This window comes from Trichosurus vulpecula, chromosome 8 (assembly GCF_011100635.1).
Source record: "Trichosurus vulpecula isolate mTriVul1 chromosome 8, mTriVul1.pri, whole genome shotgun sequence".
In the NCBI taxonomy this organism is placed as follows: Eukaryota; Metazoa; Chordata; class Mammalia; order Diprotodontia; family Phalangeridae; genus Trichosurus; species Trichosurus vulpecula.
The window spans coordinates 87,491,441-87,518,955 of NC_050580.1; the positions used below are offsets into that span (position 1 = coordinate 87,491,441).

A 27,515-nucleotide genomic window follows, 5' to 3' on the forward strand; every position below is an offset into this window, starting at 1 on the left:
ACTTTGGGAATGGCTGAATAAGAATGTAATGGAGTACTACTTTGCTTTAAAAAGTGAGGAAATAGGTGATTTCAAAGAGACATGGAAAGAGGTAAGTTTTATGAACTGATGCAGAATGAAGTGAGCAGAACTAGAGGAACAATTTATATTGTACCACAAATATTATAAAAATATTCATTCTTTGTTCTTTATTGACCTATCTGCTTCTCTACATTTGTTTTTTACCTCCTTTCTTCTAAATTCTGGTGTTCCTGATCTCTCTGCCTTCAGTCATTTCTTTTTTTCAGTTAGACCAGGTGTTCTTAACTCAGGGTAGAAGGACTTATTTATTTATTATTTGATATCTACATTTCAACATAATTGTTTCCCTTGTAATGCTATATTTTTATGTTATACATTTTAAAACATTATTCTGAGAAAGGGTCTAGAGCTCTTATTAGACTTCCAAAGGGGTCCATGACCCAAAAAAAGATTAAGAACCCTTACTCTAGACCAGTGGTTTCAAACTAAAATAGAAATAGGGGGCTGCTAGTCCACACATAGGGATCTCTATGGCTTAGTGTTAAAATGTGATATTATCTATTTCATTGTATTTTTATTTCATTATTTCTCAATTACATCTTTAAAAAAATATTTATTTTATTTTGAACAGTAAATTAAACAAGCATTTTCATAACATAGTAGAATAGAAAAAAAGATGATTGCATTTGAAACTGCAAATCTATAATGTACAACTTGCTATTTCTTTTAAATATATAATAACATTATCATGGAACTTTCTTTTTTTTCTTCCCTCTGAATTTTTATAGACAGTTTCTCAGAAAAAGTTCTCATATATAAATAACTTTGTTCAAATCTCTAAGAGTACTAGTCATTCCCCAATTGAAAAATCATCAGAGAATATGAACAGGCAATTTTCCTTTGAAGAAATCAAAACAACTTATAGATATAGAAACAAAGTCCTCTGAATCACTTTTGATTAGAGAAATGCAAATTAAAACATTGAGATATCATTTTACACCTATCAGATTGGCTAAAATAATTGAAGGGAAGTGACAAATGTTGGAAGGAATATGGAAAAATTGGGATGCAAATTCACTGTTGGCTAGAACTGTGAACTGATCCAAGTATTTTAGAGAGCAATCGGGAATTATGCCCAAAGAGTTATTAAACTGCCTATACCCAATTATATTTTTAAAAATTGTATTTTCAATGTATGGAATAAAATAAGCATTTCCATAACATAATACAATAAAAAGATGATTGTACATGAAATTGAAAATCTACTATGTACAACTTGCTATTCCTTTAAAATATACAACAAAATTATCATGTAAATTTCTTCTCCCCCCCACGTCTGCCAATAGACACAGACATATGTGTGTGTGCATGTGTGTGTATGTATGTATGTATGTATGTATATATGTGTGTGTATGTGTATATATATATGAATTATTCTATATATACTTCTATTTATCAGTTCTTTTTCTGCATGTAGATAACATCTTTCTTAATATGTCCTTTATAATTGATTTGGGTATTTATAATAAACAAAATAACTTATTCAAAGTCATTGTTATAACTGTTACTGTACACAATGTTCTCTTGGTTCTGCTCATTTTGCTCTTCAATATTTTGTGCAAGCCCAGTTACATTTTAATTTGGTTCAGGTCACATTTGAGAGTGTTGTGGGCCGAGTGCAGCCCATAGGCCACGTGCTTGGCACGCTCCTCTAGGCCATTTCCCATTCCAGATACATTTCTATCTGCCTTTAAGACATCTCCACCTAGACATCCCACTGATATCTCAAAATTGGCAAGATCAAATCCAAGCTTATCATCTTCCACTCTAAACCATCTCCCTTTCTATAGGTTTCTATTTCTCCTAACAGTACCATCACCCACATAGTTACCTAATCTGGAAATATGAGTCATCTTTGACTCTTCCATTGTCCTTAAAGTTCAGATGTTGCAAAATCCTATAGATTCTATCTGTTTCATCTCTGTGTTCTAGCCCTTCCTTTCCATTCCCATTGATTTCCCAAATTCAGCCCACCAAACTATCAATTATCAATGAACTGTATAAATCGTACTGTAAACTATATGATATTCATTATAAATACAGTAAGAGATCAACGGTGAGAAATCAGTGGGAGCTCTCCTTTTTGGAAATAGTTGGAATTTGAACTGAATTTTAAAGGATAGGTAGGATTTGGGAAAGCAGAGAGAGGGGAGGGCTTATATTTGGAAATGATAGAAGAGATTAGATCTGCTGAGTAGTACCATGGCCATGGAGCATCTTGAAAGCCTGGCAGAAGAGTTTAGTTTTGGTAGGTTATATGAGAGGGAGCCATCATAGCTTCCTGTTCTGAGAAGTCACAATGTAAACATGCTATGTAGGATGAATTGAACATAGTCACACCTGGAGATAGATTTGCTAGGAGACTTTTAAAAATATATTTTATTTATTTCATTAAATATTTCCTGATGACATGTAACAAAATTAGCATTCATTTTTTAACATTTTGAGTTCCAAATTCTCTCCCACCCCTCCCCACTGGGAGACTTTTGAAGTACTGCAGGTATGAGGTAATGTGGACCTGGCAATGAGAATAGAGAAGATGGGGCACATTGGTACCTTAAGGAAGAAGAATTATTTGCAGTTAGTGATATAATTCAAATCCTAGGAGATTCACTGATTTCTCCCTTCAGTTGTCCTGAATGGATCTGTTGATTAGCAGAGGATTTAGAAGAGAGAGTGTGAGATGTGTTCATCAACAAATGTTTACTAAGTTCTCACTCTGTGCTAGGTATTGTGCTAGGCTATGGAGATGCAAATTTTTAAAGAATGTAATCCTTTAGCTCAAGGAGCTTGCTTTCTAATTTTAATTCTAATTATTGAATTAGAGGTGTTAACCTTTCTTTTCTGCACCTTCACTTTAATAGTAAAGTTACAGCCCCTGCTAGAGTACCCAGTGAAAGGTATTTCCCTTTCTCTTACGGGATTCACTTTCCCAGGAAAGAAGGTAGAATAGAGATTGAAGGCACAGAAAAAAGGGGATCGTGGCAGGGCAAGGGGTGAACTGTCTCTAGTTCCCTGAACACCTTGTCAAAACTTTTTTTTTCCTTAAAAAAAATACTTCTGATTGATACTGAGATGTTGCACCTTCTCTGGGAACCTCTGCTTCATAGATTATCCTGTACTAAAAATCAGCCAAAAGAATAAGAATACAGAAATGATCAGGTACCACATTCTGCTAGTCTTTCTGAAGGAATTATCTTTCACTACAAATTTTTCCTGATCATCTTTGATGAGAGGAAATCCTCTTAACTCTCTCCTTTCATTGTCAAGTTAGTGTGTTAGCATGAGAGTAACCTCCCTCACGCTCCCTTCACCATTGATGGATTTTGTCACCATTCTTGTGGATCCCTGGCACGAAACGCTGTGGTTGGAAATGTAATTAGTTAAGTGTACTGAGATATCTGAGATGCCTCATGGTGAGATAATGACTACACCAGGGTGTCTTATTTTTGTCCATGTCCATTAGGAATCTGGTACAAGTTAAACTTGAATAGGAAGTCGCAGGTCGCTACTTCCTGACATTTTTGCTGCAATATCCTAGGTGGAAATCTGAAAGGGATAGGAACTTATCTAAAAATACTTCTATCCATGAATAGCTATTTCAAATATAGATTAAAAATAAACATCTTGTTTTTGCAGCTGTGTATTTTATAGATGTACAAACATGATGAAATTTTATATGAGAAAAATGAAGGCATTGGAATTAGAAAATGATGCTTAAAATTCAAAATATAAAGTATACTCTTCAACTTACCATCATGGAGGACCCATTGTATAATATTTATTGAATATTGAATGGGAGGGGAGGGGAATTGACCAAATGATCTGGAATCAGAAGAGTTCATGTCAAAAGCTATCCTGTGCAGAATGTCAACATACAGCTTGGGCATCATTAAATGGATTTCCCCAAGCCAGCTCAGATTCAACATGTTCAAAATGGAACCTATTATTTTCCCTAGTCCACCTCAACTCCTTTCTTCTTTAAACCCTCTCTGTTATTGCAAGGGAACCATCTGCGACCTCATTGTCACCATCAACTTGTCACTCTTACTCATCCATACATCCAGTCTGTAGCGAAATCATGTTATTTCTGCTTTCAGAGTTTTTCTTGTATATATCCTCTTCTTTCCACTCACACTGCCACAACCCTGGGCCCTCATCAGCCATTAATGATTCCTCTTCTTCAACTCTCTCCCTACTCAAATTTACCCTCACTGGGCTTCCAGGGTCATGTTTCTACCCCTCTCCCCCCAATCTGAGCTCCCATGGCTTTGTTTTGATATCTAAAACCATTACAGCCTATATATCTAAATATTTTAAAAAGTTCTTTTATAAGTCCCTTCCTGATTTTCTACTCTTCTGATACTTTACTCCTCCCCAATACATGATACTCTATATAATATGCCATACTTCTTGTTACTCTAATACAACATTCCATCTCCTATATCTCTGCTTTTACACTAGTTTTCCACCATGCCTGGAATTCTCCGCCCCTTCACCTCTACCCTTTAGTTTTCCTGATTTTCTTCAAGAATTGAGTCAAATCCTAACTTCTGCAGGAGACCCTTCCAGGTGCCCCAGCTTCTACTGCCTTCCCTTTTCGGATTACTTTCCATTTACTCTGTATACATCTTGTCTATAATTACTTACACACTGTCTCTCCATTATAATGGAAGCTCCTTGAAGGCAGACGCAGTCGAAGATGCCTTTCTTTTTATCCCTAGTACTTAGGATATTGCCTGACAAATAGTTAAGCTGAACATTCAAAGTTTAATCATCCTTGCTCATGGAACATTGTTTGTGACTTTCATGCAGGCCCAATGAATAAACACAAAGTTTGGATGTCATCAGTATGTCGCATTTTACCCCCGTCACTCGGTATCTCAGATTTCTCAAAGATTAAAACAGGAGATCAATTTCAGCAACACAGAAATAGTTTTGCCTCTCGTGCATACAATTATTCTCTCTGAGCTCCCAGAATCCTTTTACATTAACTCATTTGTGAGGCTGTGATCTCATTTAGAAAGTTATAATTGGTTTCATCAGTCCTCAGAATAGAGACAGGCTGGTGGGAAATTGACATCTCAAACCTCAGAAACCCATTTTCTGAACTGACCTCTAGAACCGGCCATCTCTCTTCAGTCTGCCTGTATGTGGACATTTATATAAGCTTTGTATTCAGATGGACTGTTTGATTTCTCTATCTTTCTCCCCCTCCCCTTCTATTGCCACATATTGTTTTATGCTTATCATAGGCCAAGAGGTACTTCAGAAAGAGAGCATCAAAGTTTAAACGATTTAACATTTATTATATGAGACTTTTTTTTTGACTTAGTATGGTAACATCCCTTAACACCCAGAAAGGTCAAGCTTAAAAAACCACTTAGAATATGTTCTGCACGCAGAAGGTATTTAATAAATGATTGTTAATTTTGTTGAATAGTATATCCAAGGTTTTGTGAAAGTTATGGTGAGATCTGGTTATGAAATTTGAAAAGGAACTTTCAAGATTAATGAAATATTGTAATATTAATTAAGGTGGGACTTTTTTTTGTTTTAGAATGCTAAATTAATTAAATGTCTTTGATTGAGCCTTACTAGGTGCAAAACCCCAGCCCAAATCCCTAATTAGTAGGTGCTAAGCCCATGTGGGCTTGAAGACCTCGGAGCCCTAAGGGGAGTTGCTAAGACCAGAGCCAGTAGTAGGCGCCTAAGTTCTGGTCACTCACATGACATTTGATGATGTCTAAAGACTGTGTAAAAAGAGAGAACAGAGTTGTTTGCTTGGGGACCTCAGCCACAGGAGGAGTGGTGCATGACTCTGGGCCAGCCATTTTTAAGAGCTCCCCGGCTTGTCAACCCAGATGTTGATGGTGTCTTGTTAACTATGAACTGCGATCTGGTCTGTTTATATTGTGTATGTTTGTAACTTGTTTGTATTTGCTCTGAAGTTCAGGTTGCTGGCTTTTCCTCCTGAACTAAGTGAGTTTATATGTATATGTTGGATTAAAGTAAGATTCTTAACCACTTAACGTTACTTTCCTTAGTAAAGCAGATCAAAAAAATCTATGCTGGCAGCATTCTTATTATTGGGCTTGTGTTGGTCTTTCACCCCCACAACAGTTGCTAGGTGAATTGTTGTAACAAATATCTAGACAGTGGGGCAGGAATCAGGATGCCATCAATGATTCATGGGTATAATGCACTTTATAATTAATATAATAATAAATAATAAAATCTTTCCCTCCCAACAGGCCCATCAGGTACAGTGATGCCAGTATGATTGTCCTCATTTTACAGCTGAGAAAACTGAAGCTCAAAGTAGTGAGATTTCCCAAGCATTTAAGTTAGTCATAGTTGGAGCTGGGACTCAAGTCCTGGTCTTTTGAGTCAGTCACTAGACCACACTCTGCCCTAAGATATCATCTTTGCTACTATTAATAAACAGAAAGATAGCTATTAAATTATATGTGGTCTTTGATTTTGAGAAAGAACAAATTAATATTTTGTAGGGCATGAGAAATATGAGTAATTTTACTCTTTTTTAAAAAAATAAATAACCAGGTCAAAGATTTTTAACATTAATGTTTTACGTCTTTTGTCCCATTGAAGTAACTCAAAATTTGGTTCATTCTCCATTGCAACTCACTCTCCCTTTACTCAAAGGAAATTGTCCGGAGTAATATTGCCCCATCCTGCCCCACCCCAGCCAATTTGGAGAGCACAGGGAAAAAAAATATGGTAGTTCCTACCTCCCAGAGTGGTTGTGAGGGTAAGATGAAACAATGCATGTGAAATGATTTGCAAATTTTAAGTGCTGTATCAGTGATACCTGCTGTTCTTTGCCTTGTTCTTTGAACTCTAAAGAGCTTCTAGCCTTATAGTTTACTAGGAGTGGCAGATGCAACCATGTATAGTAATAATAAGTAAATACAAGCTATATTCACACTTTCATTCCTCTGCGTGCTCTCTGTTCCTGACTCTCTTTTCCAGTTCCTTCTCCCATTAAAATATAAGCTCCTTGAGTGCAGGAACTGTATTTCCTTTTGCTTGAATTATTATTCCCAGTAATTAGCACACTGCCTAACACAGGGTAAGCACTTAATAAATGTTTGTTGTTGTTGTTGTTGAAACACTTATAGACACAAAGAGAGAGTTGAAGAAAGATGAGGGGATTTAGTAGACCTTCCTCCCAGGGTACTTGGGTCACAGGCTGGAAACTCCTTTCTCATTGAGCTGCCCATGGGACTTCTCTACAGTAAACCCATCATTTGTAGCAGGAATATCTAGAAGCTGAGCAAGAAGGGGTTCGCCATGGAGATTTGAAAGCATAGGGTCCTCCTACCTGAATTGTCCAGCTGATCGTAAAATAACTTTAAATATTGAAACACTAAACTGCAAGCTTTGAAAATTAGTCATTATCTGATGGCTTTGCCCTACATACTACCTGCAAGGAGATTCTCTCTCTCACTCTCTCTGTATGCATGTGTATGTATATATATGTGTGTGTGTATAAATATACATATATATATATATATATATATATATATATATATATATATATTCAAGGATAAGTCATTGTACAGAGCTAGTTAGCCTGCTAGATTCTACCTGTAGCCTTGCCTTGTTTCAGAGATTTTGTCTTAATTCTCCTGCAATTATTGCTTTCTCACCTTTTGGAAATAGCCAGCTCAAGAAACTTAAGCATAGGCAGGCCCAGACATACTCACACTCCTTCCTTGACATGAAATATGTATGGGAACATCCAAATTAGAATATTAGAACAGACTTACCCCTCCTAGAATCTCCAGGGTCAGACTTACTTCTCACCTCTACTAACTGCTGTACTGCTTTGTAGTTACCAAAAAAAAATTCATGTGTATTATCTCATCTCATCTTCAGAACAATCCTGGGAGGTAGACAGTATAAGTATTTATCATTTGAAACCATTTGAAATCTGCCTCCAGCCTTTCTTCCCAGGCTGGTTGTACATTATCTCCTCTTACCCCAATTCCAGTCACTTTGACCTGCTTGCTCTTCTCTATATATAGCATTATATTTCCCACTTCTGTTTTTGCCCAGGCTGTCCCTCATGCCTGAAAGGATCTCTTTTTTAATCTTACCTCTCGGAGCTCCTAGTTTTCTTCATGGCTCAGTTCAAGTGACAATGCCAAGGAGCCTTTCTTGATTCCACCAGTTACTAGAAGCTGCAACCCCACCCCCATCCCCTTAAATTGTTTTGTATTTCTTTTGTGTGCATCTTGTATTTTCTTCTTACTGTAAATGTTGCATCTGCCACCTCTAGTAGCCTACAACACCAGGAGGAATTTAGAGTTCAAGCTGACATCACTGAGATAGCCCTTTAAATTTGCAAATAATTTTACATTCATTGTCTCATCTGAACCTCACAACCACTCAGGGAGGTAGGAACTATTGGGAAGTAGGGACTACCATATTTTCCCCTGTGTTCTCCAATTTGAGTGGGGTGAGGTGGGGGAATGTCACTTTAGAAATTTGGGGGGTGGGAGAATGAAGAGTGAATTGGAATAGATTCTATACTTTAAACTCTTTCCATGTGTTAAGTGATATCTGGGCTCTCCCTAGGAAAACTCTGCATCCCTTACCACTCTTTCCAGGACTCTGTGTTCTTGAACTTATGGTCCCCAAAGCACTGGACTAGAGAAATGAATAAGCATGCACCTTACTCCCACTTCTAGGCTGTCCCTTTTCAATCATTATCCAAAAACCTCCTTGAGGCTCACTCCTAATTGAACTCCTTGTCACAGTCATCTATATTAGTGTCCCCCAAACTCTGTTCTCATGTTTGGGGACTTTGTATAGAATGCTGGACCTTGAGTCAAGACTGAATTCAAATTGCAGCTTCAGGAGGGCAGAGCAAAGATGGTGGTTGGAAAGCAGGGACTTGCTTAAGCTATCCCCTAAATCCCTCCAAACACCTGTAAAAATGGCTCTGAAGAAATTCTAGAGCTGCAGAACCCACAAAAGAGCAGAGGGAAGCAGGTCTCCATCCCAGGACAGCCTGGATGGTCACTGAGAAGGGTCTATTGCACTGTGCTGGGAGCAGAGCACAGCCCATCATGGGCTGCGCTAGGACCAACCAGACCAGGAGTCAGGTGGAGCAGGTCTGAGGACCATGAATCATTGAGCTGTGGCAGTCACCAGACTTCTCAATGATAAATGCCAAAGATCACAGTGCAGGTTAGTGGGAAAATTTCTGGATCTGGGCAACAGTGGTCCAGCCCCAGCCCTGGGAGTTGCAGAGGTGGAGCAGCAGTGGTGGTGGCAGCACCAGGAAGCTCCTGTGACTGCTTCCAGAGCTCCAGTGCAGCTGCTTCCAGATTCCTTGGCTCATATGCTGGGAGGAATCAAGGAGTAGATCAGAGCAAGAGTGCAAGGAATGATTTGCTGGAAAAGAGGCAGGTTCTCTTGCTTTGCCCTGCTTGGGTCTGGGTCGTGGTAATAGTTGGCAGTTCTTGGAGGAGGAGGAGTGTTGCTGTGGCAGAACATGTAGTGACAGTGGAGTAGAAGTAGCTCTGAAAACAGCAGCATGGTCCCTAAAGCTTGGGACAAAGTACTCTCTACTCTACAAGCAGTCATACACTGACAAAAAGCTCAAGGGTCAAGTAGTTGGCTGGGAACATGAACAGGCAACAAAAATGGACTCAGACTATAGAATCGTTTTTTGGTGACAAAGAAAACCAAAATAAAAAGCCAGAAGAAGTCAACAAAGTAATAGAGCCTACATCAAAAGCCTCCAAGAAAAATATAAATTGGTCTCAGGCCACGGAAGAGCTCAAAAAGGATTCGCAAAAGCAAGTAAGAGCAGTAGAGGAAAAATTGGGACAAGAAATGTGGGTGATGCAAGAAAACCATGAAAAACAAGTCAACAACTTGCCAAAGGAGACCCCAAAAATACTGAAGAAAATAATACCTTAAAAAATAGACTAAGTCAAATGGCAAAAGAGCTCCAAAAAGCCAATGAGTAGAAGAATGCATTGAAAGGCAGAATTAGCCAAATGGAAAAGGAGGTCCAAAAGACCACTGAAGAAAATACTACCTTAAAAATTAGATTGGAGCAAGTGGAAGCTAGTGACTTTATGAGAAATCAAGATATTATAAAACAGAAACAAAGGAATGAAAAAGTGGAAGACAATGTGAAATATCTTATTGGGAAAACCACTGACCTGGAAAATAGATCCAGGAGAGATAATTTAAAAATTATTGGACTACCTGAAAGCCATGATCAGAAAAAGAGCCTAGGTATCATCTTTCAAGAAATTACCAAGGAAAACTGCCCTGATGTTCTAGAGCCAGAGGGTAAAATAGAAACTGAGAGAATCCACTGATCACCTCATCAAAAAGACCCCAAAAAGAAAACTTCTAGGAATAATGTGGCCAAATTCCAGAGCTCCCAGATCAAGGAGAAAATACTGCATGCAGCCAGAAAGAAACAATTTGAAAGCCATGATCAGAAAAAAAGCCTAGACCTCATCTTTCAAGAAAGTATTAAGGAAAACTGCCCTGATATTCTAGAACCACAAAGTAAAATAGAAATTGAAAGAATCCACCGATCACCTCTTGGAAAAGATCCCCAAAAGAACACTACTAGGAATATTGTTGCCAAATTCCAGAGGTCCCAGGTGAAGGAGACTGCAAGCAGTCAGAATCAAAACAATTTGACTATTGTGGAAACACAATCAGGATAACACAAGATCTAGCAGCTTCTACATTAAGGGATCGAAGGGCTTGGAATATGATATTCCGGAGGTCAATGGAGCTAGGATTAAAACCAAGAATCACCTACCCAGCAAAACTGAGTATCATGTTCCAAGCCAAAATATGGATTTTTGAGAAAAGAGAGGACTTTCAAGGTTTCTCAGTGAAAAGACCAGAGCTGAATAGAAAATTTGACTTTCAAACACAAGAATCAAGAGAAGCATGAGAAGGTAAACAAGAAAGAGAAATCATAAGGGACTTACTAAAGTTAAACTGTTTTGTTTGCATTCCTTCTTGGAAAGATGATGTGTGTAATTCATGAGACCTTTCTTGGTATTGGGGTAGTTGATGGGAATGAATATATATATATATATATATATATATATATATATACACACACACACATATATATACACACACATATATATATATATATACACATATATATATACATACACATATATATGTAGAAAGGGGGCACAGGGTAAGTTGAATATGAAGGGATGATATCTAAAAAATAAGATGAAATTAAGGGGTGAGAGAGGAATATATTGAGGGGGGAGAAAGGGAGAGTTAGAATGGGGTAAATTGTTTCGCAGGAGGGTATCAAGATAGAGCAGTTCTGTGGGAGGGGAAGGTGGGGCAGGTGAGGGGGAATGAGTGAATCTTGCTCTCATTGAATTTGACTTGAGGAGGGAATAACATACACACTCAATTGGGTATCTTACCCCACAGGAAAGTAGAGGGAAGTGGATATAAAAGGGTGGATGATAGAAGGGAGGGCAGATAGAGGGAAGAAGTAATCAAAAGCAATCACTTTTTTAAAGGGACAGGGTCACGGGAGAAAATTAAATAAAGGGGGACAGGATAGGATGGAGAGAAATATAGTTCATCTTTCATAACATGATTATTGCATAATGATACACATGTGATATATGTTGAATTTCTTGCCTTCTTAGGGAGGGTGGTTGGGGAGGGAAGAGGGGAGAGAATTTGGAACTCAAAGTTTTAAAAGCAGATGCTCAAAAAAGGTTGTTTTTGCATTCCACTGAGAAATAAGATATACAAGGAATGGGGCATAGAAATCTATCCTGCCCTACAAGAAAGTAAGGGGAAAGGGGATGAGCAGGGAGTGGGGTGACAGAAGGGAGGGCTGACTGGGGAAAGGGGCAATCAGAATATATACCATCTTGGAGTGGGGAGAGGTTAGAAATGGAGAGAAAATTTGTAACTCAAAATCTTGTGGAAATAAATGTTGAAAACTAAAATATTAAATAATAAAATATGAAACAAAACTTTGCAGCCTCAGACACTCTAGCTAGATGTGGGACCCTGGGCAAATAAGTCCTTTAAACTCTGTTTCTTTCATTCTCCTTGTCTGCAAAATAGAGATATCTCTAAAGGTCTCTGCAAACCTTAAAATGCTATATAAATGCTAGCTATATGCTCTTGCTCCCATTTTGGCCTGACCTCCCAGTTAATTAGCCTCTTAAACTCCCATGATCTCCAATGTTACTTCCATCAGTCACACACAGGGGAAATGTATAGTTGAGAGAAAATAACCGTGATCTGACCATTAACCTCTGTGATTCACAAGTCTGAAATCCTTCTTTCTCATCACAAGCTTCTGTCCATAAATGCTTCTCCCCAAATGCAGCCCATCTTCAATGCTACTGTCTAAGTGATCTTCCTAGAGTGTGTATCTGACTGTCATTTGCTCCCTCTCACATTCTGTAAGCTCCAGGGTCAAATATCCTCTGTGTGGCTTTTAAAGAATTTTAACAACCCCACGTCTTTTAACTTTCCAGTTTTCATATCCTTTACTCCCATCCACGTACTCAACTATCTAATGACCTTGTCCTTCTTGCTGTTTTTAGCATATGATACTCCATGACCTAACTCTGTGTACTGGCTGTCTTACATGTTTGGAATGCCCTCCCTGATCCTCAGCTCAAATCCCATCTCTTTCAAGAATCCTTTTTCATTCTCCTCTTTCCCCCCTATATCCACAATGCTAGTGATTCCCTCTAATATTACTTGTATTTGGACAGTGTCTAGCTTGTGTGCACAGGTTTGTGTGTTTGTTTGTTTTCGCGTGTTGCTTCCCATCATCCATTAGAATGTAAAATTCTGGAAGGCAAAGAGCATATTTTTGCATTTCTTTGTATCCCCAGTGCTTAAACTATCTGACACAAAATAAACTTTAAAAATGCTCGTTGACTGACTGAACTCATAACCCTTCCTGTTTTCCCACTTCCTTCCCCTTCATAGGCTTGACACAGTAGTTCTCTGCCATTAGAATGGAATCCTCTTCCTCATTAGCCTATAAGCTCAACGTGAGAAAGCATTGTTTTCTTTCTTGGTACTTCTGTCCTCAGTGCTTGTTTGCACAATGTCTGTCATGTAGGTGCTTAATAAATATTTTGATTGTGGATTGATGTACTTGTTCAGCCATGCACTGTTGAGTACTCTTGAGTTGACAGCCAAGTATAACAGAGAAATAAGGGATAGCATCAATGCCTTTGATGAGTTCTACTTACCAAGCTCACCTGACGTATATAAATGGGTACTGAAAGGACTGGCACTGTCGATTACTGATGTACTGATCCAGTGATCTTTGAAAGATCCTGGAAAATGATAAAGGCTGCTTAGGATTGGAGAGAACTAATGTTCCAACTTTCAAAAAATGAAAGAGAGTGTAGTTTTCTAATTATTGCAGGGTGATCTTGACTTTGATTTCTAGCAAAATTCTACAATGTTTGATTACCACTTATAAAAGAAGTGATCACAAATAACTAGCATGGCTCTATTAAGCATAGGTCACACTAATCTAACCTCTTTGACTTGTTTGACAGTGTTACTAGACTGGATTGAGAGATGGCTTTAAAATCAGGTTAAATCAGATTAAAGTTTGGCTCTTATGTATACTGGCTGTATGACCCAGACAATTCATATATCCTCTTAGTCCTCCAGCCAACTCTCTAAGATAGGGGTTCCCAATATTTTGTTTTGCTCCCCATACCCTTTCCCTTTCAGTAAAGTGTGCTTCCCATACCCCCTATTCAATATGAAAGGAAATAAATTCTAGAGTTCACCATACATGTGCCTATGAGAAATAATATAAAGAGATCAATTGATTATTCACAAAATCTTTATTTGGCATATAATATTTTTAGTGTAATAATCTTATAAACATTTGAAGGTCTTTGATGTAAGAGAATGATTACATTTTTTTCTGCTTGGCCCCAGATAAATGAAGAGAATGAGGAGAAATGGGTGGAAGTTATAGTCACATTTAGGCTTAATGTATAATGAAAAATTTCCCAGCAATTAAAGCTGCCCCAAAGTGAAATAGAGTGCCTCAGGAAGTAATGGGTTCCTTTCAATGGAGGTCTTCACACACAGAGTGCCTCACCACTTATCGAGCATGCTGAAGAGAGGATTCCTCTTCAGGTAGACCACATGGCCTTCAGAGGTCCTTTCAATCCCTGAAATTCTTTTTAGAACAACGGTTACAGTAATTGAAGGGCCTCATTGCTATTATCCCATCCTAAATTGGCCATCTGCCAAGGATTAATTTTAAATTTCACTTCAGTTTTGTAATTCACATGAAGAACTCTCCTCACTAATTGAGTTTAAGAATGCTTGAAGAACTAAAGATGGTCTTCGGAGATAAGATCAGCATAAGCTTTATCTTTGAGATGCAGATGAACTTTTCCTTCTCAAGCTAAATCCTTCTTTCTGGGAAACGGGTGGGGACACCAGACAGAAATCAATTGGGGGGCTTTGCTTTGTGTCCATATGTTCTGGCAACTTGACTCAGGCAATAGAATCATTGTTTTCCCCAAAATGGAGATTGTTATGGGATAAATCCACTAGCATTCCATTCGTTTGGCTTATGAACTTCTGCCAAGGGAATCTTTGGGTGGTAATAGTAGCTGATATTCAGCTTGCCAAATGATCCAATTAAATGCTAATCCAGTAAATATAAACCCAACAGGAGACAGTTTAAAATCAGGCTCTCACATGGGCCAAACAACAGATATGGAGCACCAAAAATTTTCCCCGTGTTTGTAGAGTATATGCTCCATGATGTCATGCAACAAAGTGTGGGGAATAAGGACTTTTAAATCACTCTCTCACTTTCCCTTTTCTTCTGTCCCCTAAAGAAATGTATGCATTTGTCTTCCCCTTCTTTAAAGGTTGGGTTCAGATTTTCTTGGCTTTCTGAAAACAGCTTTGTCTTTTATTCAGGCAGGTATTAATGAAAATGACTTTTATGATGGAGCTTGGTGTGCAGGAAGAAATGACCTTCACCAGTGGCTTGAAGTTGATGCCAGGAGGCTGACCAAGTTCACAGGTGTCATCACCCAAGGAAGGAACTCATTGTGGTTGTGAGTATGATGCAATATTATTTTTTTTCTAAATTCAGCTTCCTGGGGCATAATATTGCCAAAATTCATATAAAAGGGAGAAGAGAAGGGAAACAAAGAGGAATATTTGGCCTGGGTAAATGAGAGTGGGTGATAGGAGAATAGAAAGTAGGCTGTATAGCAAGAACTCATGTACAGTATTTACTGAACATAAACATGAAGTTGGCAGACAGGTTGAGTCTGAAATGCCAAGAGCACAAAAACCACACGTTTAGATCCACTTTAGCATTTAATAACAGATTAGTTCTCTGATTTAGCAGAAGCCCCCACACAAACACACCACATTGGAGCTGCTGTATTCAGTTATTTGGCCATTGTCCAATATTTAGCGATTAGCCTGTTCACAATCATGCCAGAACTATAATTTACTGATGAGATTTATTTTAATTCCTGGAAGGTCACCAATAACAAGCAGGCTGCAATCAGATAAGCAATGTTGGAGTCCAAACTCATATGGAATTATCAACCATTGGGGTCATTTTTCTTTCATTGACTCATCAGGTACTTTTATTAGACTTCGATTATCCATCACTAGTACTTTTCATATCAGAATACTTATATAGGAAACGTGCATATGTGTATATATGATCTCTGGCTGATCTGATTATTGTTAAAATTCTGAAGCCAAGAGTGATGAAAGCAAAATTTCTTATGCAGGATGCATCTTAGGGATTGGTAAATATACTAGTAGGATATAGCCAGTGAGGACCGAAGAAAGAAGCTAAGATTTCAAACTGGAAAGTATGAAAACAGGAGAGGAATAAACAGGGATCCATAGTCATCAGGTATCAAGTGGAAAATGTACAGGATTTAGAGTAAGAGCACTTGAGTTTGAATTCCAATTCAGCTACATAAAACCTAGGGTAAGTCCCTTAGCATCTGCATGCCCCATTCAGCTCATCTTTAACATAAGAAAGTTGGAGCAGATGCCCTCCAAGGTTCCTCCCAGCTTGAAATCTATTGTCCTGTGATCTTCGGAGAAGATTGACTTATTCATATCGGGTAGTGGTGCATTGATTCACATTTGGAGGATGGGAAGTTTGAGAGCCAAGCATGTAGGCAGCAAAGAAATCTGGAACTAAGCAGAACATTTAGTTGCAGGATAATGTTGGACAAAACGACAATTTGACTTCCTCAGAGTGCTTACTGACCAAGGCTTCCTTTATGGTAGAAATGTATACATTGACCATAGAAGCTCTGGTCCACCCCCGTAGAAGGATGGTATTAGTTCATGAGACTTAAGTGATCACCGTTAAAAGTCTAGCTAAAAATAAGGATGTTAACCTATTGCTTGGGCGTGACCTATCATCTGAAAACCCATACCAGTAATACACTAGTACAAGGTCAGGTCAGCAAACAGTTACAGAGATATTGAGAGCAGGCAGAATAGAGCTTACAATATCCCTCAACCAATACCAAAAACATACCCTTTGTGAGTAGAGATGTGTCTTTAGCAATAGTGAGGGGGAAGTAGCAGAGGTGGGAGAAGATGAAGCATATCATTTCACCACATTTATTGACATATAGGTGGAATATTTCCCTGAAAGACTAAGGAAAGAAGGCCAGTGACTACTGTCAGTAGATTATTAGGGGAGCTCAGCTTTGTTGCCTTTGAATGGATTTCTGTCTTTGAGAAATGAGGATTAGAGTACAGCTACATTGTCTAGGTTTTCTGGGAGGTCCCTCAAATTGAGCCGCTTGTCTGATTTCTTAGTCCTCCAGCTTGGGGTAAGGTGGCAGAGCTTGATGGTGAATTCTCTCTGAATCTTCTTCCCCTTTTGTCTTGAGTGTTGTGGCTGTGTTTCCTTAGTGGTAGGGGACTGGTTTACTTGTAAGATGGAATATGTTATGGTGATCTGAGTCAGCTATGACCCTGGCTACTTTTGTTCAGCAACTCTAAGGGTGTAATTGAGAGCCTGAGGAATATCGAAAGATAGGATTAACTTTTTTTCTTGTATTTATTTGTTCAGAAGTAGAGGAATTAATAGGAAGAAACCAGCATTTATTAAGCACTGTGCCAGTCACTGTGCTAAGTACTTGACAAATATCATCTTATTTGAAGGACTATGTGAAGGAAATGCCTATGAGGCTATGTTGCATAGTGTATAGAGAGCCTTGGAGTCTGGAAGCCCTGGATTCAAGTCTTCTCTTTGACAAACCTGGTGTGTGACCCTGGGCGAATCACTGAACAATTGTTCAAGACTAAATTACAGAGCAAGTGCTGATCTGCATTGGTATAGGAAGCATCCTCATCAGTTTTCTTCATTAATGACATCACGGCTCTAGTCTTTCCCACTCTCCCATCAAAAAAAAATAAAAGTAATTTTTGTTTTTACAGTATTTGGAAAGTTGAGTTTAGTGGGAAGTCTATAATCTCTGCTGTTGAGGGATGCTGAGACTGGTAGATGTATTGAGCATGGGAATTCTGAGGAATAATAGAGATAAAGTCAATTATGTGTTGAGAAATAAAGAAAAAAGATAGGAAGAAAGAAAAAAGGGAAAAAGATGCATTTATAGCCAACATATGTCTTAAGAGTAATTAAAAAGCAAAACAGAATGTGATGTATGCTCCACATGGTTGTATGGGAATATACCTTTATCAGTAAATTAGATCTGATGAGCCTTGTTTGTCAGAAACTTTGTTACCAAAGGTGAAAACTACCTAAAAAGGCTAAGGATATGTTATATGATTCAGAAAAGATTGGGGGCAGGGGGAAGATAGGATCTTTAAATATTAATTATAAAATCTATTTAAAGTTTTATGTAGAAACTAGGACAGGAAAGTAGAAAGGCAGTGGTCAGATGAAGAAAATGTGAGGAGGGGGGCCTATTGCTGAAGGATTCTGCAAAGGGGGGGCATAGATAAACATAGAGTCTTAGAGAACTAGAAGGGATATTAGACATTATTGAGTCCAGCCTGCTCATTTACAGATGAGGAAATGAGGACCAGCATTGAAGTGAGTCGTCCAAGTGTCTCATTTTATTACCATCAGACTTGGAACGCTAGAAGCCAAGAGTTAGGAGACCTAGGTTCTTAAACTCAGCTCTTTTTCAAGTTGGAGACAAATGTTAATGCCTTACATGAGGTCCTTTTCTGGAGGACATTAGAGAGAAGGGAATCTGAAATGGGGAAAGGTGTCACTGCTGAGGGGGAAGAGAACACACAAAGGCCTAAAGATGCCAAAGACAAACTTTACCAGCTTTACAATTTGGTTGAAAGTTGTCTTTATTTACATTCACTTGTTCCTCAAACAATTAGAAGTTATACATGGAGATATTTATGTCCTGTATGCTTACACAGCTTAGCAAGAAAAACCCCATTGTGCTGTAGGACACAAGCCAAGTCTACTTCATATGACTTATACAGATTTCTTTGATTTATACTATGTTTTTTTAAAAAATGTATGGCTAACTTGATTCTGAGGGAGTTTGTCTTCAGGGACTTCATTATTTGAGCTGTCATTTTATTAAAACTATATGGTGGGTTGCTTTAGGCTTCTGATGACAAAGCTTATGCTTCCTTAAATTGAGGAGGCTTTCCTGTGTCCTGTATGACTTTACCTGTGAGATGATGATATTGGAATAAAGGGCTTTCTCTTTGATTGCCTTTATCAAATGCCTCATTGAAGGCCACAGGAGCCCTAGGAAAACACTAGGAGTTCCCTTTTATTTTCGACACCTATTCTCATCTGCCATCAGCCTTCTTTTCTCTAAGAGCACAGTATTCTGTAATAGAAAAAGAAGCCTTGGGATCAGCATCTGAGCTTTTCAGAGCTAGCTATGCTTTTCATGTTTGCTCTCTTTTATGTACTTGACTTGGGAGTGGGCACTATTTTGATGACAGGGCTCCTTAGTGCTATTCCTCATCTGCAATAGGTGGTTCTGGTGGTACCAGGCTTTGTATCTGTTATTATTTTTAATAGGCACTATTTTGTCCTCAGGATATCTCATGTGGATTTACATCCTATAGATTTCTTGTATGCAGGAGGGCCATTCATAAAGCACACTGACCCAATGGTTCACTTCCAGATTCTTGTCCTGAACAAATCATTTACTGTGAGTGCATGGGGGTAATCAGTCCTAAGAAGAGACTAAATAGAATGGCAACTTCCCTAGGAAAAGCCAGTGTTTTCCCTGAGAGACAATTTGGTCAGTGGAAGTTAGTGATGGATTAATTTTTAGAAAGAATTTGTCCCATTTTCCCGTTAAGTTTTCTTCATTATTTTATATGAATGTTGTTTACAACTATATATATATATATATATATATATATATATATATATATATATACATATATATATATATATATATATATCTTATGTGATTTGCATATATGTAAAGATATAGGATGGTATACTTTAGACCTGGAAAGCCTAAGGTTGTACCTTTTCTTGTACCACTTAATATTTGTTAAATATGTGTGCAGCTCATGTGTTTACCTGGATTATACTCATTTTTTCCACATCTAGAGTTTCCTCTGGGAGCCTCAAAATACAATTCAGGTCCAAATCTTCACAAATGGGAAGAAAAGGGCTCCAGTTCCCATGTGAGCATGAGCAATGAATATCAGATATAGGACATGCTTTACTTTATCTCATAAAAATGCGCAGAAAGCAACATAAAGAATGCATTGTAAACTATACACAAAATAAACGATTTCACCTTCTTTCCAGTAAGTTCTGCCTTTTATCACAGAGACTTACTTATATAGGCATCTAATATTATAGAACTATGCTTAAAGATTTGAATCTCTTCCTGGAAGGAAAGCAAATTTGGAGTTACTTATGAAGTAGCTCTCTAATATCTGTTGAGTCCTACTTTTAGGGGTCTATTTGAATATCTAGCAATGTAGTACTAACCTAAGAGGCCAGACCCCCCCCCCCACTGAATAAAAATTATCTCAGATCGCTTTATGAATAACTCATTTAAATAGTAGCAGAGGGAGGGGCTGAGCCAAGATGGCAGCTAGAATGCAGGGACTTGCTTAAGCTGCCCCCCAAATCCCTCCAAACACCTGTAAAAAATGACTCTGAACAAATTCTAGAGCTGTGGAACCTACAAAATAGCAGAGGGAAACAGGTATCCAGCCCAGGAGAGCCTGGATGGTCGCTGGGAAGGATCTATGGCATGGTGCTGAGAGGGGAGGGCCGCCCCCCCTCCCCGAGGGCTGCGCTGGGACAGACTAGACCCTGAGTCAGCCAGCAGGAACAGGCCTTGGGGCCATGAAACAATGAATTGTGGTGGTTACCAGACTTCTCAATCCACAAAAACCAAAGAGCATTGTGTAGGATGAAAGACCCTCACCAATTAAAAGTTAATAAGGAGCCATCTCAGGATGGGAACAGAAATAAATTTTATTCAATTCTCAAGAATTGGGCATCCCCTGCTAGAACAAATCCAGCAAGGGAGGTGCTTTACAAGAGGCAAAGCACCCATAATTATACCTAACACAAGAGAATTCCCACCCACCTCTGACCCTTCTCACCATTGGCTGGGAAGTGGGCTTACAATCTGAGCATGAAAGCTAGACAAAGAACCGGGAGATTGAGGCACAGAAACTCCAATTCCCATTTCCTTAGTTAGTGATTACAACTGAGGTGACATCTATAAATCTAAAGAAGGAGAATAGGATAAGGGGAGGGGGAGACCCTCTCCATTCTTTACAGAGAAAAAAATAGATCGTTATGACCCTGTTTTTTTTTTTTTTTTTTTTTTTTTTGCTTTTTGGCAGGGCAATCGGGGTTAAGTGACTTGCCCAAGGTCACACAGCTAGCACATGTGTCAAGTGTCTGAGGCCGGATTTGAACTCAGGTCCTCCTGACTCCAGGGCCGGTGCTCTACTCACTGCGCCACCTAGCTGCCCCTATATGACCCTGTTCTTACTAAGCAAATCTTTAAACCAGAAGAAAGAACAAAAAGTTTCATGGTAAACATTCCCAGAGGCTGAGCCATCAGATTCTCATGGCCTCAGAATTTTTCCACTTCCCTATTTCTTGATTTTTAAACATTTCTTAGTATAGATATAGATATATATTTATACATATCTTCCCCGTGAAGTTGTCACATTTTATTTACCTCACACAGCAGGTTAGGGGGAAACTGCGGGATCGAGTTCAGAGTGGTCTGGCCACCAACTCTGGGGGTGGAGGAAGTGGTGCAGTGGTGGCCATAGCAGCAGCAGGAAGCTCCTGAGGCTGCTTCCAGAGCACCAGCATCAATGGCTTCCCGAGTCCCTGGGTCACACAGTGGGCGGAATCTTGCAGCAGATCAAAGTGGGAGTACAAGGAGCACTTTGTGGGAACAAAGGCATGTTCTCTTGCTGTGCCCTGCTTGGATCTGTATTGTAGTCCTGGTTGGCAGTTCTTAGGGGAGGAGGAGCACTGGGCTGATGGTGGAATAGAAGTAGCTCTGAAAACAGCATTGCTTAGACCCTAAAGCTTGGGACAAAGTACTTTCTACTCTATAAGCAGTCATATTCTGACAAAAAAGCTCAAGGGTCAAGTAGTTGTCTGGGAATATGAACAGGCAGGTAAAACGAACTCAGACTCAAACTTAAACTCTAGATTCCTTTTTTGGTGACAAAGAAGATCAAAACATAGATCCAGAAGAAGTCCACAAAATCAAAGAGCCTACATCAAAATCTTCCAAGAAAAATATGAATTGGTCTCAGGCCATGGAAGAGCTCAAAAAGGATTTGGAAAAGCAAGTAAGAGAAGTAGAGGAAAAATTGGGATGAGAAATGAGAGTGATGCAAGCAAACCATGAAAAACAAGTCAATGAATTGCTGAAGGAGACCCAAAAAAATACGGAAGAAAATAACACCTTAAAAAAATAGACTAACCCAAATGTCAAAAGAGCTCCAAACAGCCAATGAGGAGAAGAATGCCTTGAAAGGCAGAATTAGTCAAATTGAAAAGGAGGTCCAAAGGACTACTGAAGAAAATACTACCTTAAAAATTAGATTGGAGCAAGTGGAAGCTAGTGATTTCATGAGAAACCAAGATATTATAAAACAGAACCAAAGGAATGAAAAAATGGAAGACATTGTGAAATATCTCATTGGAAAAACCACTGACCTGGAAAATAGATCCAGGAGAGATAATTTAAAAATTATTGGAATACCTGAAAGCCATGATAAAAAAGAGCCTAGATATCATCTTTCAAGAAATTATCAAGGAAAACTGCCCTTATATTCTAGAGTCAGAGGGTAAAATAGAAATTGAAAGAATCCATCTATCGCCTCTTGAAAAAGATCCCAAAAAGAAAACTCCTAGGAATATTGTCACCAAATTCCAGAGTTTTCAGGTCAAGGAGAAAATACTGCATGCAGCCAGAAAGAAACAATTTGAATATTGTGGAAACACAATCAGGATAACACAAGATCTAGCAGCTTCTACATTAAGGAATCGAAGGGCTTGGAATATGATATTCCAGAGGTCAAAGGAGCTAGGGTTAAAACCAAGAATCACCTATCAAGCAAAACTGAGTATAATGCTCCAAGTCAAAATATAGATTTTCAATAAGATAGAGGACTTTCAAGCTTTCTCAATGAAAAGAGCAGAGCTGAATAGAAAATTTGACTTTCAAATACGAGAATCCAGAGAACATGAAAAGATAAACAAGAAAGAGAATTTATAAGGGACTTACTAAAGTTGAATTGTTATGTTCACTTTGCTACATGAAAAGATGATATGTGTAATTCATGAGACCTTTTCGGTTTTAGGAGAGTTGAAAGGAATACAGACAGAGGGTACAGGATGAGTTGAATATGAATGGATGATATCTAAAAAAAACGAAATAAATATAAGGGCTGAGAGAGGAATATATTGACAGAGGGAGAACGGGAGAGAGAGAGGAATATATTGACAGAGGGAGAACGGGAGAGAGAGAATGGTGTAAATTATCTCCCATAAAAGTGGCAAGAAAAAGCAGTTCTGTTGGAAGGGAAGAGGAGGCAGGTGAGGGGGAACGAGTGAATCTTACTCTCATCAGATTTGACTTGAGGAGGGAGTAACATAAACACTCAATTGGGTGTCTTACTCCACAGGAAAGTAAGGGTAAGGGATAAAAAAGGGGGGGGGGGTGATAGAAGGGAGGGCAGATAAGGGCAGGAAGTAAACAAAAGCAAACACCTTTCAAAAGGGACAAGGTCAAGGGAGAAAATTGAATAAAGGGGGACAGTTTAGGATAGAAGGAAATATAGTTAGCCCTTCACAACATGAGCACTGTGGGAGTGTTTTACATAATGATACCTGTGTGATCTATGTTGAATTGCTTGCCTTCCCAGGGAGGGTGGGTGGAAAGGGAAGAGGGGAGAGAAGTTGGAACTCAAAGTTTTAAAGGCAGATGCTTAAAAGAAAATTTAAAAAGTTGGGGTTTTTTGCATGCAAAAAAAAATAGTAGCAGAGGACAAAATCCATGTTTCTAAGTGTTCATAAGTGACATAGCTTTTTGATCTTTCATTGTCCACTGTTCCTATCACTGTAAAGTAGAATTGACCAAGTGTTGAATTGTTCACTTCACTCACTAATAGAGAATATGATCTTGGTTTAGACCAGAGATGTCAAATGTGGAGCCCAGGCCAAAACACTCTCTAGTATGGCTGGAACCAGAATAAAATGAATGCTGAAATATTTAACAATACAAATCAAAATACAATAGAATATTGATAGTTAATGTGTAGTTTTCTAAGTGATTGTGTGGTCTACGGGGATTCTTATGTTGTGCTCCCCTCCACCTCATTTCTATTTGAGTTTGATACCACTAGTTTAGGTTATCAGGAGTCCAGGTTTCATTGTTCTACATCATGCCTCAGTCACTTGATTCTTCTCTACCTCCAGGGCCACAAATTCAACTTAACTATAAGAGACTAGTACTTACCATATTCTAGAATCTGGGATCCCAGAACTTTCCATTGTCCAGGAAATCACTCTTTCTCTTTCCAGAAGACTAGGGTATGTATTGTTTCATCTTCTCTTAGGGTTACATAGCTGGAAAGGCTCATACACTGCTGCTCATGGCCACCCATCAGACTACGTGTCAGACTTCTTTCAAAGAGGAGTAGGCTGACATGTACACATACTGGATCACTGCCTTGTTCTGGTAGAAGAGCTTGCATAGCTCATTGAAACTATGAGCTGTGCTATGTAGGTTTATCCAAGACCAATAAGTGACAGTGGAGAGTTCTGATAAAAGGTAATCCATTGGAGAAGGAAATGGCAATCTGCTCCAATATCTTTGCTGAGAAAACCCCATGGACAATATTAAATTGATTAAAGATGTAACAACAGAAGATGATCCACTCAGGTCACAAAGTGTCTCACACACTACTGGTGAAAAGCAGAGGACAACTACTAGTAGCTTCAGCTTTAATGAAACAGCAGGGCCAAAGCCAAAAGTCAGCACAAATGCAGGTGTATTTTGTGACAAAAGGGAAAAGTCTGGTACTATAAAGATCAATATTTCATAGGAACCTGGCATGTAAGATTTATGAACCAAGGCAACTTGGATGTGGTCAAACAGGAGATGGAAACATTGAACATTGATGTCTTGGGTGTTAGTGAACTTAAGTGGATGGGAATGAGTGAATTTAATTTAATATGCTGGTGTAGGCAAGAATCCCTTAGAAGAAATGGAATAACCCTCATAGTTAATAAAAAAAAGATAAGAAAAATGCTACTAGGGTATAATTTCAAAAATAACCAAATGATATCTGTTCAAATCCAAGGCAAACCATTCAGCATCACAGTAATACAAGTCTATGCTCCAACCACTGATGCCGAAGAGGCCAAAGTGGATCAGTTGTATGAAGACTTACAACATCTCTAGAAATAAAACCAAAAAAGGTGTCCCATTCATCGCTGGGGATTAGAATGCTTAAATGGGAAATCAAAAGATGATTTGAATAACAGGCAGGTTTGACTCTGGAAAATAAAATGAGGCAAGACAGAGACTAATAGAGTTTTGTCAAGATAACTCACTGGTCATAGCAAACACATTTTCAACAACCCAAAAGCCTACACATGAACATCACCAGATGGTCAATAAGGAAATCAGATTGATCATATACTTTGCAAGAAAGGGTGGAGAAGCTCTATAAAGTCAGTTAAAACAAGACCTGGAGCTGATTGTGGCTCAGTTCATGAACTTCTTGCAAAATTCAAACTTAGATTAAAGAAAGTAGGGAAAACCATCAGACCATATAAACATGACCTAAATAACATCCCTTATGAATATGAAGTGGAAATGATGAATAGATTTAAGGGATTAGATCTAGTAGTGAGAATGCTTGAAAAACTGTGGACAAAGATTCACAATATGGTACAGGCAGCCACAAAAATGAAACAAAACATCTCAAAGCAAAAGCAGAGCAAGAAAGCAAAGTGGCTGTCTGATGAGGCTTTGCAAGTAGCCGAGGAAAGAAGGAAAGGGAAAGGGAAAGAAAAAAGGGAAAAAATATACCCAACTAAATGCAGAATTCTGGAGAATAGCAAGGAAAGATAAAAAGGTTATCTTAAATGAGCAATGCAAATAGAAGAAGATAATAGAAGAAAATAATAATAAAATCAGAAAGATAAGAGATCACTTCAAGAAAATTAGAGATATCAAGGAAATATTTCAGGCAAATTTCAGGCAAAATTTCAGGCAAAGAAGACCAAAATATACAGACAGAAGAAATTAATAAAGTCAAAGAGCCTACAACAGAAACCTCCAAGAAAAACAGGAACTGGTCCCAGGCCATGGAAGAGCTCAAAAAGGAGTTGGAAAAGCAAGTTAGAGAAGTAGAGGAAAAATTGGGAAGAGAAATGAGAAGGATGCGAGAAAACCATGAAAAACAAGTCAATGACTTGCTAAAGGAGACCCACAAAAATACTGAAAAATATGCTGAAGAAAACAACACCTTAAAAAACAGACTAACTCAAATGGCAAAAGAGCTCCAAAAAGCCAATGAGGAGAAGAATGCCTTGAAAGGCAGAATTAGCCAAATGGAAAAGGAGGTCCAAAAGACCACTGAAGAAAATACTACTTTAAAAATTAGATTGGAGCAAGTGGAAGCTAGTGACTTTATGAGAAATCAGGATATTATAAAACAGAACCAAAGGAATGAAAAAATGGAAGACAATGTGAAATATCTCCTTGGAAAAACCACTGACCTGGAAAATGGATCCAGGAGAGATAATTTAAAAATTATTGGACTATCTGAAAGCCATGATCAAAAAAAGAGCCTAGATACCATCTTTCAAGAAATTATCAAGGAGAACTGCCCTGATATTCTAGAGCCACAGGGCAAAATAGAAATTGAAAGAATCCATCGATCACCTCCTCAAATAGATCCCAAAAAGAAATCTCCTAGGAATATTGTCACCAAATTCCAGAGCTCCCAGATCAAGGAGAAAATACTGCAAGCAGCCAGAAAGAAACAATTTGAGTATTGTGGAAACCCAATCAGAATAATACAGGATCTGGCAGCTTCTACATCAAGAGATCGAAGGGCTTGGAATGCGATATTCCAGAGGTCAATGGAGCTAGGATTAAAACCTAGAATCACATACCCAGCAAAACTGAGTATCATGTTCCAAGGCAAAATATGGATTTTCAATAAAATAGAGGATTTTCAAGCTTTCTCAGTGAAAAGACCAGAACTGAATAGAAAATTTGACTTTCAAACACAAGAATCAAGAGAAGCATGAAAAGGTAATCAAGAAACAGAAATTGCAAGGGACTTACTAAAGTTGAACTGTTTTGTTTACATTCCTACATGGAAAGATGATGTGTATGATTCATGAGACCTCAGTATTAGAGTAGTTGAAGGGAATATGCATATATATATATATATATATATATATATATATATATATGTTTATGTATATGTATAAGTGAATGTGTATGTATGTATGTATCTATGTGTATATGTATGCATGTGTATGTAGGTATATATATATATATATATATGTGCTTTTATATATGTATATACATATATATATATATATATATGTAAAAGAGAGAGAACAGACACAGGGTGAGTTGAAGATGAAGGGAAGATATGTAAAAGAAATAAAATGAAATTAAGGGATGAGAGAGCAACATACTGAGAGAGGGAGATAGGGAGAGATAGAATGGGGTGGATTATCTCGCATAAAGGTGGCAAGAGGAAGCAGTTCTGTGGGAGGAGGGGAGAGGGCAGGTGAGGGGGGAATGAGTGAACCTTGCTCTCATCAGATTCGGCCTGAGGAGGGAATACCATACATACTCAGCTGGGTATCT

The 27,515-nt window shown here is 38.4% G+C and overlaps 1 protein-coding gene across 1 annotated transcript in view; it reads left to right on the forward strand.

Annotated features, from left to right (window-relative positions):
* Nucleotides 1-27,515, forward strand: part of CPXM2 (carboxypeptidase X, M14 family member 2) — a 239,253-nt gene that overhangs the window by 90,808 nt on the left and 120,930 nt on the right. The window contains exon 4 of the mRNA XM_036736106.1: nt 15,073-15,212. Coding sequence (XP_036592001.1) covers nt 15,073-15,212 — 140 coding nt within the window. The remainder of the gene's footprint in view (nt 1-15,072; nt 15,213-27,515) is intronic.